At 41.2% G+C, this 16,260-nt stretch overlaps 1 protein-coding gene across 1 annotated transcript in view; it reads left to right on the forward strand.

The window, feature by feature from the left end:
* Positions 1-2,032: 2,032 nt before the first annotated feature.
* chrnb2 (cholinergic receptor, nicotinic, beta 2) overlaps positions 2,033-16,260 on the forward strand; it is a 51,287-nt gene continuing 37,059 nt past the window's right edge. Inside the window, exon 1 of the mRNA XM_077210786.1 lies at positions 2,033-2,281. Within this exon, the coding sequence (XP_077066901.1) occupies positions 2,236-2,281 (46 nt within the window). The 5' untranslated portion in view covers positions 2,033-2,235. The remainder of the gene's footprint in view (positions 2,282-16,260) is intronic.

The following is a 16,260-nucleotide window of genomic DNA, read 5'->3' on the forward strand; positions in this document are numbered from 1 at the left end:
CTTTTTTACATTTGCTTCCTTTCATCTCTCCATTTACAATGTTTTCCCCACACTTCTTCACACACACTCTGTAGTAAGCCAGAATATGGAAGCCATTATATTCCAGGAAGCTTGAGGTATCCTTGTCTCTGTGTGACTCACTGCTCATAAAGAGCATAGCAGTACACTAGTGTGAATAGGTTATGAATACCTACGTAACAGTCAACCAGTGAGTCACCAGTGACCAAGCTTTTGCTTTCTTCCACATTAATTCCACCTCCCTGCTCTCTCTTTCTTCTCTTTCTCTCTATTAATCCATTCTCTCTTCTCATCCCCTTTCTTGTAATGCTTTCACATCATTCCTTCCTTTCTCCTCCCACTAGGGATGTAAATCCAAGGTCATCTATAGGGATCCCTCCAGAGAACAAGAAGAAATAGACATTTTGGCCAAAGGCTGAAAGTGTATGTGTAATGGAAGACAGGGAGAGCAATAAACAGTGTGAGTGCATGAGACACGGAGAGAGGGAACTAGGAGAAGGGGAGAGCTTGGAGACCCCATCATCTCCCCGGAAGCGACGGTTATTTCTGGAACGCTGAGCACTGAGTTTTGACAGACAGCAACTGCAGAACCACTGGTTGAAAGGCCAGAAGTGACTGACACGCAGACAAGAGTGGTTGTGATGTGGGGACAGGACTCAGTCATACGGTGATGTTACCGATGCTGACTGTTGGAGAGATGATACCCTTCTCCTTGAAAACCTCACACCCAGCCACCCGCTCCCCTGGGGCAAAATAAATGAAGCGTATCTCCATGCAGAACAAGCTATACTCCCTGCTGTTGGATAGGGTGATGCTGCCTTATACAGCTGTTGGGAGCAAAATGTATGTGTGATATTTGAAATAAGTAGTGCTGCACAATTACATAAAAAAAATTAATGATTATTCCCCATGACGTTGTATTGACATTTCGAGCCCGTGATATCTAGGCCAACAGGACTGTTCAGCACTCAATTTTCATAGGCCAAAGGGTAATGACCAAGCTTCTCATGAATAATATTAAGAGGTGCCACTGATGTATAGGCTATAGTATGTGTTCATCCATTGTAAAACACTCTTAAAAACAAATGTTCCCATTTTTTTCTCTCACAGAGATGCCATTAAAGAACCATTGTGGGTTCCCAAAGAACCTTTCATGGAACAGTTTTTTTTTTTAAAGAATCACTTTTTCTTAGAGTGATGAACTGTTTAAGGACACCAAAAACACCTTAGACCCCAGGGGGTTAATAATCAGAAAAAAAATCCACTATAAAGAACCTTCTTTTTAAGGTTTAAGGTTCTTCATGGAACCATGTCTATCAATTTTGAGAGTGTAGGGTCAAACACCGAATAAGAAAGTAGTCCAATATGGGCCCCTCTTAAAGTTAAGAATAATGCATGCTTTTATTACATTCAACATGCAAAAAATTGTTTTGTTTTACAATCACACAAACATATATAAAAAAGCTTAAGATCTACCCATATCGTCATTTATGGCTCTCACATAATAGACTGCAGCTCTTCATTCATTTGCACTACCGAAATGTCTGGGATTGCTTGCATTTCTCAACCACTTCATGATGACCATTTTGGAAGTAGACCCAAACGGAATGACGTAGTCAACTCTTTTCACGAACTGTGGAAATTATTGTAATAATAATTGTAATCTCAAATCTTTTTTTTTATTCCTTTTGAAGTCATTTTTCCTAGACGGAGAAAATATTTTCGAATATGTGCTGACTTTGTAACTGTAAAGTAAAAGGCAAGCCCCCTCTGAAATGCACTGCGAGTCCTCAGGTAGACCAAATGACCTTGTAAAGGAAATGGTAAGTGTCCTGTAACAAAAACACATTCTATGTAACCGGATGTAGTGAAAGGAAATCTGAGGTATGCCTGCCTCCCCCGCCCCTCCCCTGCGCTGCTGTTTCTGTCATCTCGTCACATCTTCTCTCGCGCACCGCGACGAGTCCTTCACCTATACCTGGCTGCTCATAAAACCATTCCCTCACGCTCGCGGGGGGAAACTACGCGTTCACTAACCCAGAGCCGCTGACGTTACGATGCTAGGTACTGAATAAAGTCGAGAAGCAAGACATTTTCATTTAACCATCGCGCGCGTACCCTACACCTCGACAAATTCACGCTCCGATACGCACGACCATAAGCGCCCACGGGAGAGAGCAGTTCACGCGCGGCAGATGCTTCCCCGTCCTCGCTGAGATGATGGCTCTGTGGACGCTCTTCTGCATCCTCGCCATTGTGAAAAGTAAGTTATGTGGTCAAAGAAAAAGAAGCGATTCTCTGAGGCTTTTATTCGCGAAACTAGTACATAATGTAGGCTTGCTGCGCGAGCATTCATGCGATATTGCCATAGAAGAAGGGATGTATGAACGAACCGTAGCTCTTTTTGAGATGGAGATATGCTGGGCGGTGGACTATATCTATACAAACAGTGTGTTAATATTTCATGTGTGACCTGAATTTTTTGGTTTAGCCTACATTATGTCCATATTTTCTTGTCGTCCTGTGGGTTGCCGTAGCGCATTAATATAGAATCACGGCGGCGGCATGTTGGGCTGTTTCTCATTGTGCGCAGAAGTGCTGAGCAGCGGTTATGACACTGTACCGAAATGATAATACACATCATTACTGCAATGAGCCGCAACCGTCACAACTGCTGAAATGTGATTTTCTTTGGGGTTCGCCGCTTGACGAAGATAACATTTAATTTGTGTTTATCACTCAGCAATGCCTCGCAGGAATGGATTGGATAGTTGCAAAGCTTGTGATAAATCGATATGTTCAGGTTGCTGAAATGGCTTGAAGTGTGCATGGAGAAACATATGGCATGGTCTTTAACCTCCAGAGGCATGCATTATGAAATCTCTACGGGAAAAGAAAGTTTAATGTTTCTTTTTACTTCAGAAAAAGAATATAATGATTCCCACCCAGATGTTACACATCTGTCATCACCATGAATTTAGGTTTGTATTGTAAAGTAATTTAACTAAATGGCAATTTGTTGGTAAACAGAAAATATGCATAGCTATTGTATGAATAACATAACACACTTTCACACATATCATGTGTGTCTTTAATATAAATCCATAGTGTTGTTGCCCTATTTTCGCATAAAATTATTTTATTAAAAAAATTATTAGACATTTATCTACACTTTATCATGAAATACACTTCAGTCTGTGGAGTCCAATACAGTGGACATATGTATTTTTCATTGTGGGAAGTAAACTAAAACAAATAGGAGACATTACAAATAATGTCAGAAGAAAAGAAGATCCCATTCTTTAAAACAAAAATATACCTGTCAGAATCTCCTGGAATCAGAAAAGTTTTAGGTTTAAATAAAAAAAAGTAATGATTATCTCCTTAAAATTATTTCACTCTAAAAAGTCAAATATCTCTGCTTTAAAAGTGACCTGATGATCTTTAAACATCTTTTGTTTGTGTGACCTAATGAAGTCTGTTAAGTCCTTTTAAATAATATATTGTATTGGAAATCAGATAATTTAGATACTACATTTTAGGTTACCTTACCTGTCAATTTTTATGATGTGACATGATTTTTTAATTGAACATGTGAAAAAATAAATAAATGTGGACACACACCCACTCTGTGGGCTGGTGAAAATTGACTTAGGTCCTTCTTTTTAAGTGTCAGACCCCAGAAGGCTAATTCAGTTAATTAACTCTGACTACAAGCAAATGAGTAAACGAACGAGTGACCGTCAGATGTGTGGTGAAAGGGTTTGCTAGGGCCAGAAAGAGGAGGGTCCTCTCTCCACCATCCTACATCCATCAATCCCTCTTTTCCTGTCTGAGCTCATGGTATAAGCATTTTAAGATTCTCTTACACAGCAATGCAGCAAGGATATATATAGTACTACTACATCTGTGTGTAGTAGACTCAGGCATTCAATGCAGTAACCCACCCAGTCATATTAGATCATAATTAACGGTTGTTATGGTGATGAACAGACATGCATCCAGTGTGAGAATGATTAAGGTTATGTAATACACACATAAGGACAATAGCAATGGTCTGTGGCCTGTTCTCTCATTAAGTGGCATCAAGTCAGAAGCTCTGAGTCTGACCTGTATTTAATGTTGAGCTTTTGCAGCTAAAATGCAACACTCTGTAGATTACTTCTGAGATCATCTTTTGTGAAACAATCTCTTATGGTCTTTATTTACAAAGACCATTATGGATAAAAACCAACATCCTTTGCATTACCATTTTCAGTGATCCCGTGGGCGGGGATACAAAAACACAGAAGTACTGTACAATTTGTAGTTTTCACGAAAGCCCTGGTCAAGTCTTTTTGCGGAATTTCTAGTTTCAGGTATAACACGGAGAATGAGTAAACATAGTTTATTTACATACTACCGATACTGTAACTAAAGTGGGCTAGAAATCGGTGAAGTTAGACTTTAAAAGGATAGTTCATCCAAAAAATGAAAATCTATTATTTATTCATTTATTCACTCTCATGCCATTCCGAAGCTTTAAGATTTTCATACATCTTCGAAAAACAAATTAAGATTTCTTCTGTCCCTCCAATGAAACTTCAAAATGTTTGTAGAGACATTGAAATCCATGTTAATAGAGTGGTTTAATATAAGTCTTCTGAAGAGGCACCGTGTTTAGGCTGTATATTAATAAACGCCTAATTTAAATCTGTTCACCGTATAATGCGATTGTGTCTCTTCAGTATTAAAACTGCTTATATATTTCTTTTGCAATCTTTTTTATAAACTTTTTGAATTGTCAAAGTTGTGGTGTAATGGGCTTTAAATGGAGGGACAGAAGAAAAATATCTTGATTAGTGTTTAAAGATGAAATATCTTTATTAGTGTTTAAAGATGAATGAATGAAAGTCTTACAATGGGTTTGGAACGACATGACAGTGTGAGTAAATAGATGACAGAATTTTCATTTTGGGGTGAACTATTGCTTTAAGGCTGCATTTTACCCAATTTTAATAGTATTTAGTTTACAATATAATTAATTAGAGTAAGTAATATGAATCTTTTTTTATATATTTCTAGATATTTACATAATTCCTTGTTTTGAATTTATTATTATATAACACACACACACACACACACACACACACACACACACACACACACACACACACACACACACACACACACACACACACACACACACACACACACACAGACACACAGACACACACACACACACACACACACACACACATATTAAAAAGTGCTATACAGGCACAGGAAAACACGGTATTCGTAGGCACCCACCCAGCCGAAATATATGGTGAATCAATATTCATTTCCTCTCACCTCATCCATTCTGCCCACGCATTAACTGTAATTAATGTCAGCAACTCTGTCCTGGCTCTGCTTTGCTAAACGTCCTGCTGTAAGGCCTCTCTTTATCAAGGAGGAGCAGATTTGGCAGTGATTTTGGACGGACTAAATACAGCCTCAGCCTTGAGGGAGCCGTAAAAACAGACAAAGCCTGTTGTGGAGTGACTTATGGTCCACCTTTATCTACCAGCTGATCAATGGTGGAGACACAGAGGGTCAAGACCTCTCCACCTCCTGCATTATAGATCTGCTACAAACTAACACCCAGGAATCAGACTTTTAAAACATACTACATAAGCCAAAGATGTGATGGATGGATGGATGTTTTCAAGCAGAGCATCGACTTGTTGAGAGAGGGAATAATCGAAGAGACGGTGATGCTGGAAGGAAGCGGATGGTGGAACAGGAGGCGGACTTTGACAATATTCAGGGAAGAATCAGAAACAAGCGTTTGGTGTGTTGTTTCAAGAACGAGACAGATCTCAAACCTGCAGGCTTGCATACTAATAAAATTACATGTACGCAAACTTGCCCACGCGTGTATCACTGTCTTTCCCATTTGCAGACACACATAAAGAGATGCATATTTTGAGGGGTCAATAAAGAGCACTGAGTGTAGGTGCGGATGTGAGGTTCACCTCCTGCTCTATTTTTAGCCTTTATTATTCACACCTCAGCACACAGAAACTCCTCCTCACAGAGGGGAAGGCATCGTCTCTCCCTTACTATTGGTCAATCACATTGACTCTCAAAGGACTTTCAAGGACGTCCTGACTTCTTCTTTTAGGACACATCTACCGATTCCAAACCCCACCACACTTCTGATGCACAAACTTGGACATATCATCAGTGTTTATTTCCTGGCGTCATAGGGTGTTTCGGGTCTTTCAACAGGCGACCCGTCGGAGGTGGATCAAGCCTTGGCCTGTGTCCAAATGGCATTTTGGGGACCCCACACGACACACCTCTTCAACCATAGGCATCTTGATACCCGCTTTGCAGCCTCCATGCTGTTGTTGATTGCTGTTGGTTTTCCATCAATTCCAGCATCAGGCCTCCAGCAGTCCCTCAGTCCCTCTTTCTCTCATGTTCCTCTTCCATAATTTCCTCCCAAGGCACAGTTAGCTCCAGTAGGATAAGCTGTTTCATAGACTCCGAGACCAGGATGATGTCCTGTCTATGCATGGACTGGGTGATGTGTGCTGGAATTTCCAGCTGCCTATCCAGGTCACCTGTCATTCAAATATATTGTTCACCCAAAAATAACAATTATGTCATCATTTACTCACCCTCATTCCAAACCTGTATAAATTTCTCTCGTATGTGGAGCATAATATGATATTTTCCATGCAATTACAATGAATGTACGTATACTGCAGCATTCAAGCTAAAAGAAGGAGCATGGAGCAGCATAAAAGTATTGTAAAGATGATCCATACTACTTGTGCTCTATATTCCTTGTCTTTTTGAAGCTGTGGTCGACAAAACAGACCAAAAATAATTTCTTTCACTGAAAATATTCTGTGAGCTGTTAACCCGAGAACAGCTGCAACTGAAGTAACTTAGATCAGTCAGTTCATGAACTAATAATTCTGAGTGAGTTTCTAAAGAGGATCAACCAATTGGTTAAAATGACCTGACTCAAAAGAAGAATCGTTCACAAATCGGACATTACTCTCAACACACCAAGGAGAGCTATAAGCCATGTGGACCACTTCAATGCTATTTTTGTTGTGCTTTTTTGCATGATTGTATTCACTGTAATTGCATGTAAAAAAATCTTTATGTTTTACAGAAGAAAGTCATGCAGGTTTAGAATGACATGAGCGTGAGGAAATGATGACAGTCTTTGATAAATCCTATTCAATTTCTATTCAATTCTACTTCAAATAAATGCTGTTCTTTTGAATACTATTCATCAAAACATACTGAAAAGTATATAAAAAATTTAGCAGCACAACTGTTTTCAATATTAATATAATAAGAAATGGAGCAAAAAGTAGCAAATTGGCAAATATAAATGACTTCTGAAGGATCATGTGACACTGAAGACGAGTAATGATGCTGAAAGTTCAGCTTTGCTTTTTAAATTGTAATAATAGTTCACAATATTACTGTTTTTACTGTATTTTGATCAAATAAATACAGATAAGCATAAGAGATCTCTGCAGACCTCTTCTCTTGCCTTCTCTTTATCTTAATTTTCTGTCCATTTTTCTGTTTCATGTACTATAGCTTGTATGTCCATATAACATGCTTGTGTTCCATAACATTCTTGACATCTTATCTGTATGTCAGTCATGCTGGCTCAACACTCTAGCCCCTGTAGATAAGACAGTGATCTGGCACTCAGGTCCGCTCTCATATCTATGATCCACAGAACGTTTGAGCAGCCAACAAACCTGAGGTTTTTCAGTTTCACACATATCCAACCAGCATGTCTCGCAAGCTAATCTTCTGCAGCACTTTGGAGTATCTATATCATAACAGCTTATGAACCAGAGGCCTTAAACCTTTTCACCCAATAGTCAAACACACACACACAGAGAGAGAGAGAGAGAGAGAGAGAGAGAGAGAGTTGCATTTTAAAGCTGGCTCATGATAACGGCGTATATGGTACCATATTAATGTATTCTATAGGCTACTATGGTATTATGCTTACATTGCAAAGACATTAAAATAATCATTATTATCATATACTGTTCTGTACTTGAGCATTACATTTAGCTTAACTTTAGCGCCTTTACATTAGCTTTGGTCAACCTTAATGTACTGATTTTTAGTTTCACACATATTTTCATGATTTTAAAAGTAAACCTTAATTGCCAGATGTGCTAAGAGAGGTAAAAAGCATGACTCAGCAAAGACCTTATGAATATTCATAATGCTACCTTATTTATTTTGTGTTGACTCTCTGTCATTATATTGTGATTTGAGGAATACATTTTATAAATTGAAATATAATATCTTTAAATACAAAAAAATATGAAGATAAATAAAAACCTAATTTAAAATAACTGATTATTTACAGCTAAAAGCAAAGTTAAGCAAAGGCTCATCTAAACAAATAAACATTCAACACTTATAAATGAATTATTTTTTGATTATCAACATTTTATAATAATAAGTACATTTCATTAAATTAAATATTTAAACAAAACACTAGGGCAATAGGGCATTGATGATGGTCAGGTATTAATTGCCGATGAGCTGTTTTTTTTTTAATCCAGATGTGCCCATGTGTTGCCAAGCCAATGTTCCTTTTTGATAATCACAAACAAGCTCAGACAAGCCATTTCAAATCAACCAGACATAAACCTGCCAACATAAGCTGGACTAATTGTTACCAATTTTTTTAACCAGTTTATGTCTATGGAGCACAAATTGTAATGGTTCAGAAGGAAGACAGACCCAGAAACAGCAGGGAAGCATAACAATAAAACAGGTTCAGAGTGCTATCGATTCCTTTTACAGCCCATTTAAATAGTGCACTGTATACGTTCTAAGAAGAAAAAGAGTGTTGTTGAACTGCTTAAATACCGATTTTGTGATCCAAGACTTTTCAGCCTTTAGATATGTCATCAAATGTATAATCACAAATGCTTTGACATCATTACAGGAATCATTCAGCAATGCTACTGTAATGCAGTTTTATTGCTCAGAATGAAAGAACAGATGTAATGATTTTTATGACATTATATGATATGAAACATTCTTATTTTGAGGAGCAATTTATAATTCTGGTAAACGAAAAAGTGACACCAAAACCATATTCTGAGAGGTAGAATTTGGGGACAGGCAAGATTATCCTGTAAAGAAGACAATGTCAGCCAAATCCCTTTTGTGTCCTTGTGGAATGGATTGCAGTATATGTGATGCAATGCAATATGCGGTAACACAATAGCTTTCTATGGCCAGCAATTTGTTTGGCCTGTCGTTGGTAGCTTTCACCATTATGAGTGTACTTTAGATGCTAAGATCAATACCATCAGCTCTAGACATCTGTCTAAAACACATCATCCTATGCCTCCTGAAATTACTTCTCTCTTTCTTCTCTTCGAAAGGCATGTACTGCAGAAATGCAGTGCATAAATATAGCACAAATATGTATGTAATAGCCTGACAGGAGAGACTTATTGTGTGCAGTAGATATTTACCCTAATTTTTAAGCTATTCACAGCTGAATGTACGGTATGCACACCACATTCATATGAGCTTTTTTGTATGTTGGCATTGGAATATACTCTCTGACATCTTTAGATGGTATCTAATATACATCCATTTTACGTCCATTTAGACTGTCATTTGTCATGATTCTGCCATCATGTTCTTGATTTTCCTAGTCTTGTGGCAGGATCATGGCAGAACCAATTTTTTGTGGACAAGCGCATGTTGTTTGGGCCATGTGCTTGTGTTCTCTCGTTAGATACCCCGCCCCCTTGTTATCCTCGTCTTGTCATTACCTAGTCTGTGTCACCTGTTCCCCTCATTAGTTTCTCCCTATTTAATCACCCTTGTGTTTGCTGTCCAGTGTCAGTACATTGTCAACCAATGCGTGTTACTCTTTGTGAGAATCCTGTGAGTACTTTGTCTGAATCCTGTATTAAGAATTGTGAGTTTGTGTAGCTGTTTGTTTTCTTCATCTTGTCATAATCAGTCAGTTTCTAGTAGTGATGGCAAAATTAGGCTTCCTGAACCACTGAGACCTCGCAGCCCATTGCTTCACCCAAAGGTTCATTACTCGAAGCTTCATTCAGCATTGCTCACTAGTGACACCTAGCTACTGTGTAAAGAAGTAGCAGACAAATTAATTAATTCTGAACCAATGACCTGAGCAGAGTTATACCCCCCCCCCCCACCCACCCAAACACACACACACGTTGTTTTATTTACTTATTTATTTTCTTCTCACTATTAAAGTCTGTAACCTTTAATTTGCAATAATAAAAAGACCTGAGCAGACATTTGTCCATTGCCTGGGTATAAAATAAAATATGTATCTTTCTCTGTCTGAATTTACTTGTGCAGAGACAACTGTCACATACATAGTTAATTAATTATTCAGAAATTGTTTGGATAGTGACAGTATGAACAACAAAAGTTACACTGTGTTGAGTGCAGTGCTTATGGTGGAGTGAGTGTAATAAAGTAAACTGCAACAGAATAGTCTGGGGTGGAAAAAGTTAAGATTGTTTTTGGGGTGTTTTGTGCAGTGAACTGTTTCTAGTTTAAGTGCAGTGTTGTGCTTATGGGACTGGGATATAGAGGAGCAAACTGCAACACTGCAGTTTGGGGTGGGTGAAGGAAGGATTACAATAGATTTTTATTGAGAAACAAAACAATTTTCAAGTGTGTTGGGGTTTAGACGATTCCTCTTCTTGGACAAAACCTCTCCAGTCTTGGAAAATATCCTTTCACGAGGAACAGAGGATGCAGGGGAACATAAAAATGCCAGTGCCAGCTGGTATAAATGAAGATACTGATGCTTGTGTTGAGGCCAGACAGGGGAGGATCTCCTCTTTCTTGCGGCTCCATTACCAGGAAAAAGGAAGAGTCGCAAAAAGCAAACAAATCCAAAAGGGCGATCCAAAACAATAAGCAGTCCAGTCCAGATCGGAAAATCCAAAGCAATCCAAATAATCTTATCTAATTAATATAACACGATTATAATATAGCTACTATAATTAATAATAACAATATACTATAAGTATTCTAGCTTGATATAATGTAATAATATACAGCCCTAACAACACATATTACACAATAATGACAATGAGAATTCTCTAACTCTCTGACTCTGACACTGACTACTACAACTGCGTCTACTACTCCTGACAACACCCACAAGGTGGCGCGAGTTTCGACACTCAAACCGAACCGATGACGTTTCCACACAAACCGAGGCCTCGTTTGTCATTAGTCACGTGATTTCCACGTTAACAACACAAGCCTCGAATCGCGGCTTCATCTGGCACGCCCATTTTTTCTCGACACAAGCTCCGACGCCTCGGTTCAAATGTCACATCACTAGTTTCTAGTCCTAGTTTATTTCCTGTCTTAGTCTAGGTGTACTGCCCTTCTGTCCTGTTTTGCCCCCTCGTTGGTTTTTGTTTACTGTTTTGTGCCTCAATAAATCCTGTGTGTCCGCATATTGTCTGCGTTTGTGTTTTCTCCCTCACCCTCATGACAGAACGTACCGACTAAAGAAGAACCCAGCAGACTGTATGTCTTCCCCCACTAGACCACAACCGACTGACCAAGAACTATGGTGGCAGTTGGCCATCGCCGATAGTAATCTGGAAGACTTTCAGTCCAGCCCCAGGGTGAGTGGATCCTGAAATTATGCCCGACTCTGGGATCATTTCTCCCGGGAGGATTCGCAGACTTCTTCCTCGGGATCTCCACCCTCTGCCTGTCTGCCAGTGATCCCGGAGGGTCGTGTTTTGGCTGTCGTCACTCAAGGGGATCAGGCTTCCTCCGTTTCTTCTCCTGAGTTTTCTTCCTCACCCGCAGATCTCCGTGGCAAACGAGGGTGACGGATTTCATGGGATTCTCCATCTGAATCATTCTCTACGGAGTCAACGCTGCCTGAGACTGCCCTTCCAGTACCAGTTACAGTTCCTGCAGAGCTTCTCCAACCGGACACTAATCCAGCAATGACTTCTTCCCCACGACCTAGGAGAAAGAGAAGGAGGGGATCTTCTCGTTCTTTGCCTCTGCCTGTCCCAGAGCCCTCTACTGCAAGCGCGGTCCCAGAGCCCTCTACTGCAAGCGCGGTCCCAGAGCCCTCTACTGCAAGCGTGGTCCCAGAGCCCTCTACTGCAAGCGCAGTCCCAGTGCCCTCTACTGCAAGCGCGGTCCCAGTGCCCTCTACTGCAAGCGCGGTCCCAGTGCCTTCTACTGCAAGCGCGGTCCCAGTGCCCTCTACTGCAAGCGCGGTCCCAGTGCCCTCTACTGCAAGCGCGGTCCCAGTGCCCTCTACTGCAAGCGCGGTCCCAGTGCCCTCTACTTCAAGCGCGGTCCCAGTGCCCTCTACTTCAAGCGCGGTCCCAGAGCCCTCTACTGCAAGCGCGGTCCCAGTGCCCTCTACTGCAAGCGCGGTCCCAGTGCCCTCTACTGCAAGCGCGGTCCCAGTGCCCTCTACTGCAAGCGCGGTCCCAGTGCCCTCTACTGCAAGCGCGGTCCCCCTCTACTTCAAGCGCGGTCCCAGTGCCCTCTACTTCAAGCGCGGTCCCAGTGCCCTCTACTTCAAGCGTGGTCCCGATGCACTCTACTGCAAGCGCGGTCCCAGTGCCCTCTACTGCAAGCGCGGTCCCAGTGCCCTCTACTGCAAGCGCGGTCCCAGTGCCCTCTACTGCAAGCGTGGTCCCAGTGCCCTCTACTGCAAGCGCGGTCCCAGTGCCCTCTACTGCAAGCGCGGTCCCAGTGCCCTCTACTGCAAGCGCGGTCCCAGTGCCCTCTACTGCAAGCGCGGTCCCAGTGCCCTCTACTGCAAGCGCGGTCCCAGTATCTGCTGAGAGAGTTGCGGCCGACCTAGCCGCTAAGGAGGTTCTCCAAGCAGTTTCGGCTAGTCAGGAGATGCCCGTCATCATTGCGGCCAAGACCCTTTCGGACTATCTGTCGTCTTGTCGCAATCCTTGAACCCCCTGTCTGTCCTGCCCTGACCTCTACTCCCACGCCTGTCCCTGTGGGCGCAGCACCCACGCCTGTCCCGGTCTGCGCAGCTTCCGAGCCAGCCATGTCTTGTCCCGAATCTACTCCATCAGTTAGCGCTGTTCCCCTGTCTACATCAGAGAGCACAGTTTCTAGGTCAACAGCAGAGAATACTGATCCCACACCTGCTAAGGGGAGGGCTAATGCCAGGCCAGCAACCGAGAGCTCTGTTTCAGAGTATTCTACAGTTGACGCCACTACTGAGTTGGAAATGAAGAGTGTCGAGTCCGATTCTCCTTCAGGGCGCTCAGTTTCCGGGTCCGATGCTATGAGCCTGGCACCTGTTCCTGCTCCTCAACCATCTGTTTCACCCCCTGTCTTGTGTCCTACGCCTTCGCCTGCCTTGTTCCCCGTCAGGAGTCCCGTTTTGTCTTCCCCTTTCTCCTCTGTGTCTGAGACTGTTGCTGTTTCCTCCACCCCCTCTGCCTTGTATGTTGTTTTTGATGTTTCACCCGAACCCTGTTATAGTTTATTCATGTATGCCGTTGTTGATGTTCGCTATGTTTTGTTGGTTTTTGTCGATGTCTTGTCTTGTGCTTAGTGTCCCTTTGGGGAGCGTCTTGAAACCGCTCCTTAAGGTGGGGGTTCTGTCATGATTCTGCCATCATGTTCTTGATGTTCCTAGTCTTGTGGCAGGATCATGGCAGAACCATGTTTCGTGTACAAGCGCATGGCCTGTTTGGGCCATGTGCTTGTGTTGTCTCGTTAGATACCCCGCCCCCTTGTTATCCTCGTCTTGTCATGACTTAGTCTGTGTCACCTGTTCCCCTCATTAGTTTCTCCCTATTTAATCACCCTTGTGTTTGCTGTCCAGTGTCGGTACATTGTCAACCAATGCGTGTTAGTCTTTGTGAGAATCCTGTGAGTACTTTGTCTGAATCCCGTATTAAGAATTGTGAGTTTGTGTAGCTGTTTGTTTTCTTCATCTTGTCATTATCAGTCAGTTTCTAGTCCTAGTTTATTTCCCGTCTTAGTCTAGGTGTACTACCCTTCTGTCCTGTTTTGCCCCCTCGTGGGTTTTTGTTTACTGTTTTGTGCCTCAATAAATCCTGTGTGTCCGCATATCGTCTGCTTTTTTTGTTCTCTCCCTCACCCTCATGACAGTCATTATGGTATAGTCCTTGTTAATCACCATCATGTTGTTCCAAACCTGTATTTCTTTTTTGTGGAACAGAAAGGAAGATATTTTGAAGAATGTTGGTAACTAAACAGTTTTTTTTCCCATTGACCATTGTGTTTTTTTTGTCCATATTATAATAGAAGTCAATGGGAAGTGAAACTGTTACCAGCTTCCTTCAAAATATCATCTTTTGTGTTCCACAAAACAAAGTCATACAGGTTTGGAATGACATGAGGGTGATTTGTTTGGGTGGTCTATCTTGACTTGAATCCATATTGATCCACTTATGTTTAGGGGAGAAAGAAAGTATTGTGATTATTTCATTTTGTGAGGAATTTCTAACATCAATGTGGAAAAAAATCTCAAAAATATTACATTGGTTAATGTTAACATGATTGACAGACCATAAGTGCATTGATGAATGACAATGTAGTTGGTAGTTATCATACACAATTTAAATTATTTAAAATAATAACATTTCAATTTTTGCTTTGAAACTATTTGTTTGCATTATTCATGGCAGGTTAAATTCTCGTAAGTCTATTAATGGACAATTTGGGCACACATATAGCATTTCCATACCAAGAGTTTTTTAAAAGAGAAAATACAAAAGTCACAACTGACCCCGGTCTCCCCTACAATATTTTAATGAGAGTAAGACCGCACACAAGCGAAAGCACAGGGAAACATAAGCACTTATATAGCGCTGGAGAAGACTGCATCCTACTGCTTGGCTTTATATAGCACTGCAAACACCCAGAGAGTCTGAGAGAGAGGATCAAAGAGGAAGAGAAAACATGCTGATTTATTAAAATACCTTCTGCCTTAACACAGGCCCTGAGAACATTCTCAAAAAGGCCAGAGGGGAAAGGACGGATGGACTGAGAGAGAAAAGAAGGGAGGATTGCGAGGAATGGGAGGATAGTTATTGTGGCCTTTGCTGAACATTTACAGTCATTCCATTTACAGTGGATCCTCTGTTTGCTGTTATAATAGCTTCTGGGAAGGCTTCACACTTAATGATGGAACGTGATTGAAGGAAATTGCTCCTATTCAGCTGCAGTTGCGTGGTGAGGTCTCATTCACTTCACATAATAATTCATCCCAAGTATGTTCAGTGGGGTTCAGGTCTGTCTGGTGCAGGCCACACCAGACTCAGTGATTTTATGCACCCCTAACCCGTTAGTAGTAAATAGCCATCTCAGATTATAGAAAGGGGGTATCATATTTTAGGCAATTTGGGAAAATATTTAATCTGGGAGGTCATATTTTGCCATTTACACTAGGCCTAGTTCAATCGTTTGGGGTGTAGTGATCTTTTTCTTTGTAGAAAAGTTAGAAGCTCAGACCAGGAGACGGTGGAAGTTTTCCAAGCAGAAGTTCTTTATTGCTTGTCGGTAGCTGCAGTCATTCCAACATCGTCTAACTAAGGGAACTTTACATTGTAGTTTACATACATTTCAAGGGGGAGGAATTACATATAGGTGGAGACTTCTCTGAAACAAAGCAAATGTAAATAAGGTATACAGATTGTGGAACCTGCTCAGCATGAGACACGAGAACAGGAAAGGCATAGACTTCTCGTACTGAGATGAGAACTCCAAGACAAACGGTCTCAGTAATAAAATAGCAGATGTTCAAACTTGCTCAGCATGAGTTCCACCCGGTGAGACACGAGAACAGGAAAGGCCTAGCCTTCTCGTACTGAGATGGGACAATCAGAAATATGATGCTGGGAACCTCTACCGTTTGCAGAGATTTCCTGGTCTCATCATTTATAAACTTTCTCAATATAAAATACTATTGTATTGGAAATCTAAATTAAACATTTAAATAAAATTTGTAATCCTACATTTCCCCCTTTGAGAGTTCTAAATAACTCTCACAAAATACAAATTTAAACACTTAAACAAACATGCAATTTCAGGGTCCGTGACGTCCCTACGGGTAATAATCTTCAGTCATCTGGTGTAATTTTGCTGAAAGATCAAGAATGTCTTGTTGGACCACCATGTTTGTGCACAAGTGAGTCCTGGAATGCAGTCATC

This window comes from Siphateles boraxobius, unplaced genomic scaffold (assembly GCF_051911475.1).
Source record: "Siphateles boraxobius isolate OS27281-9 unplaced genomic scaffold, OSU_SipBor_1 12, whole genome shotgun sequence".
Taxonomy (NCBI): domain Eukaryota; kingdom Metazoa; phylum Chordata; class Actinopteri; order Cypriniformes; family Leuciscidae; genus Siphateles; species Siphateles boraxobius.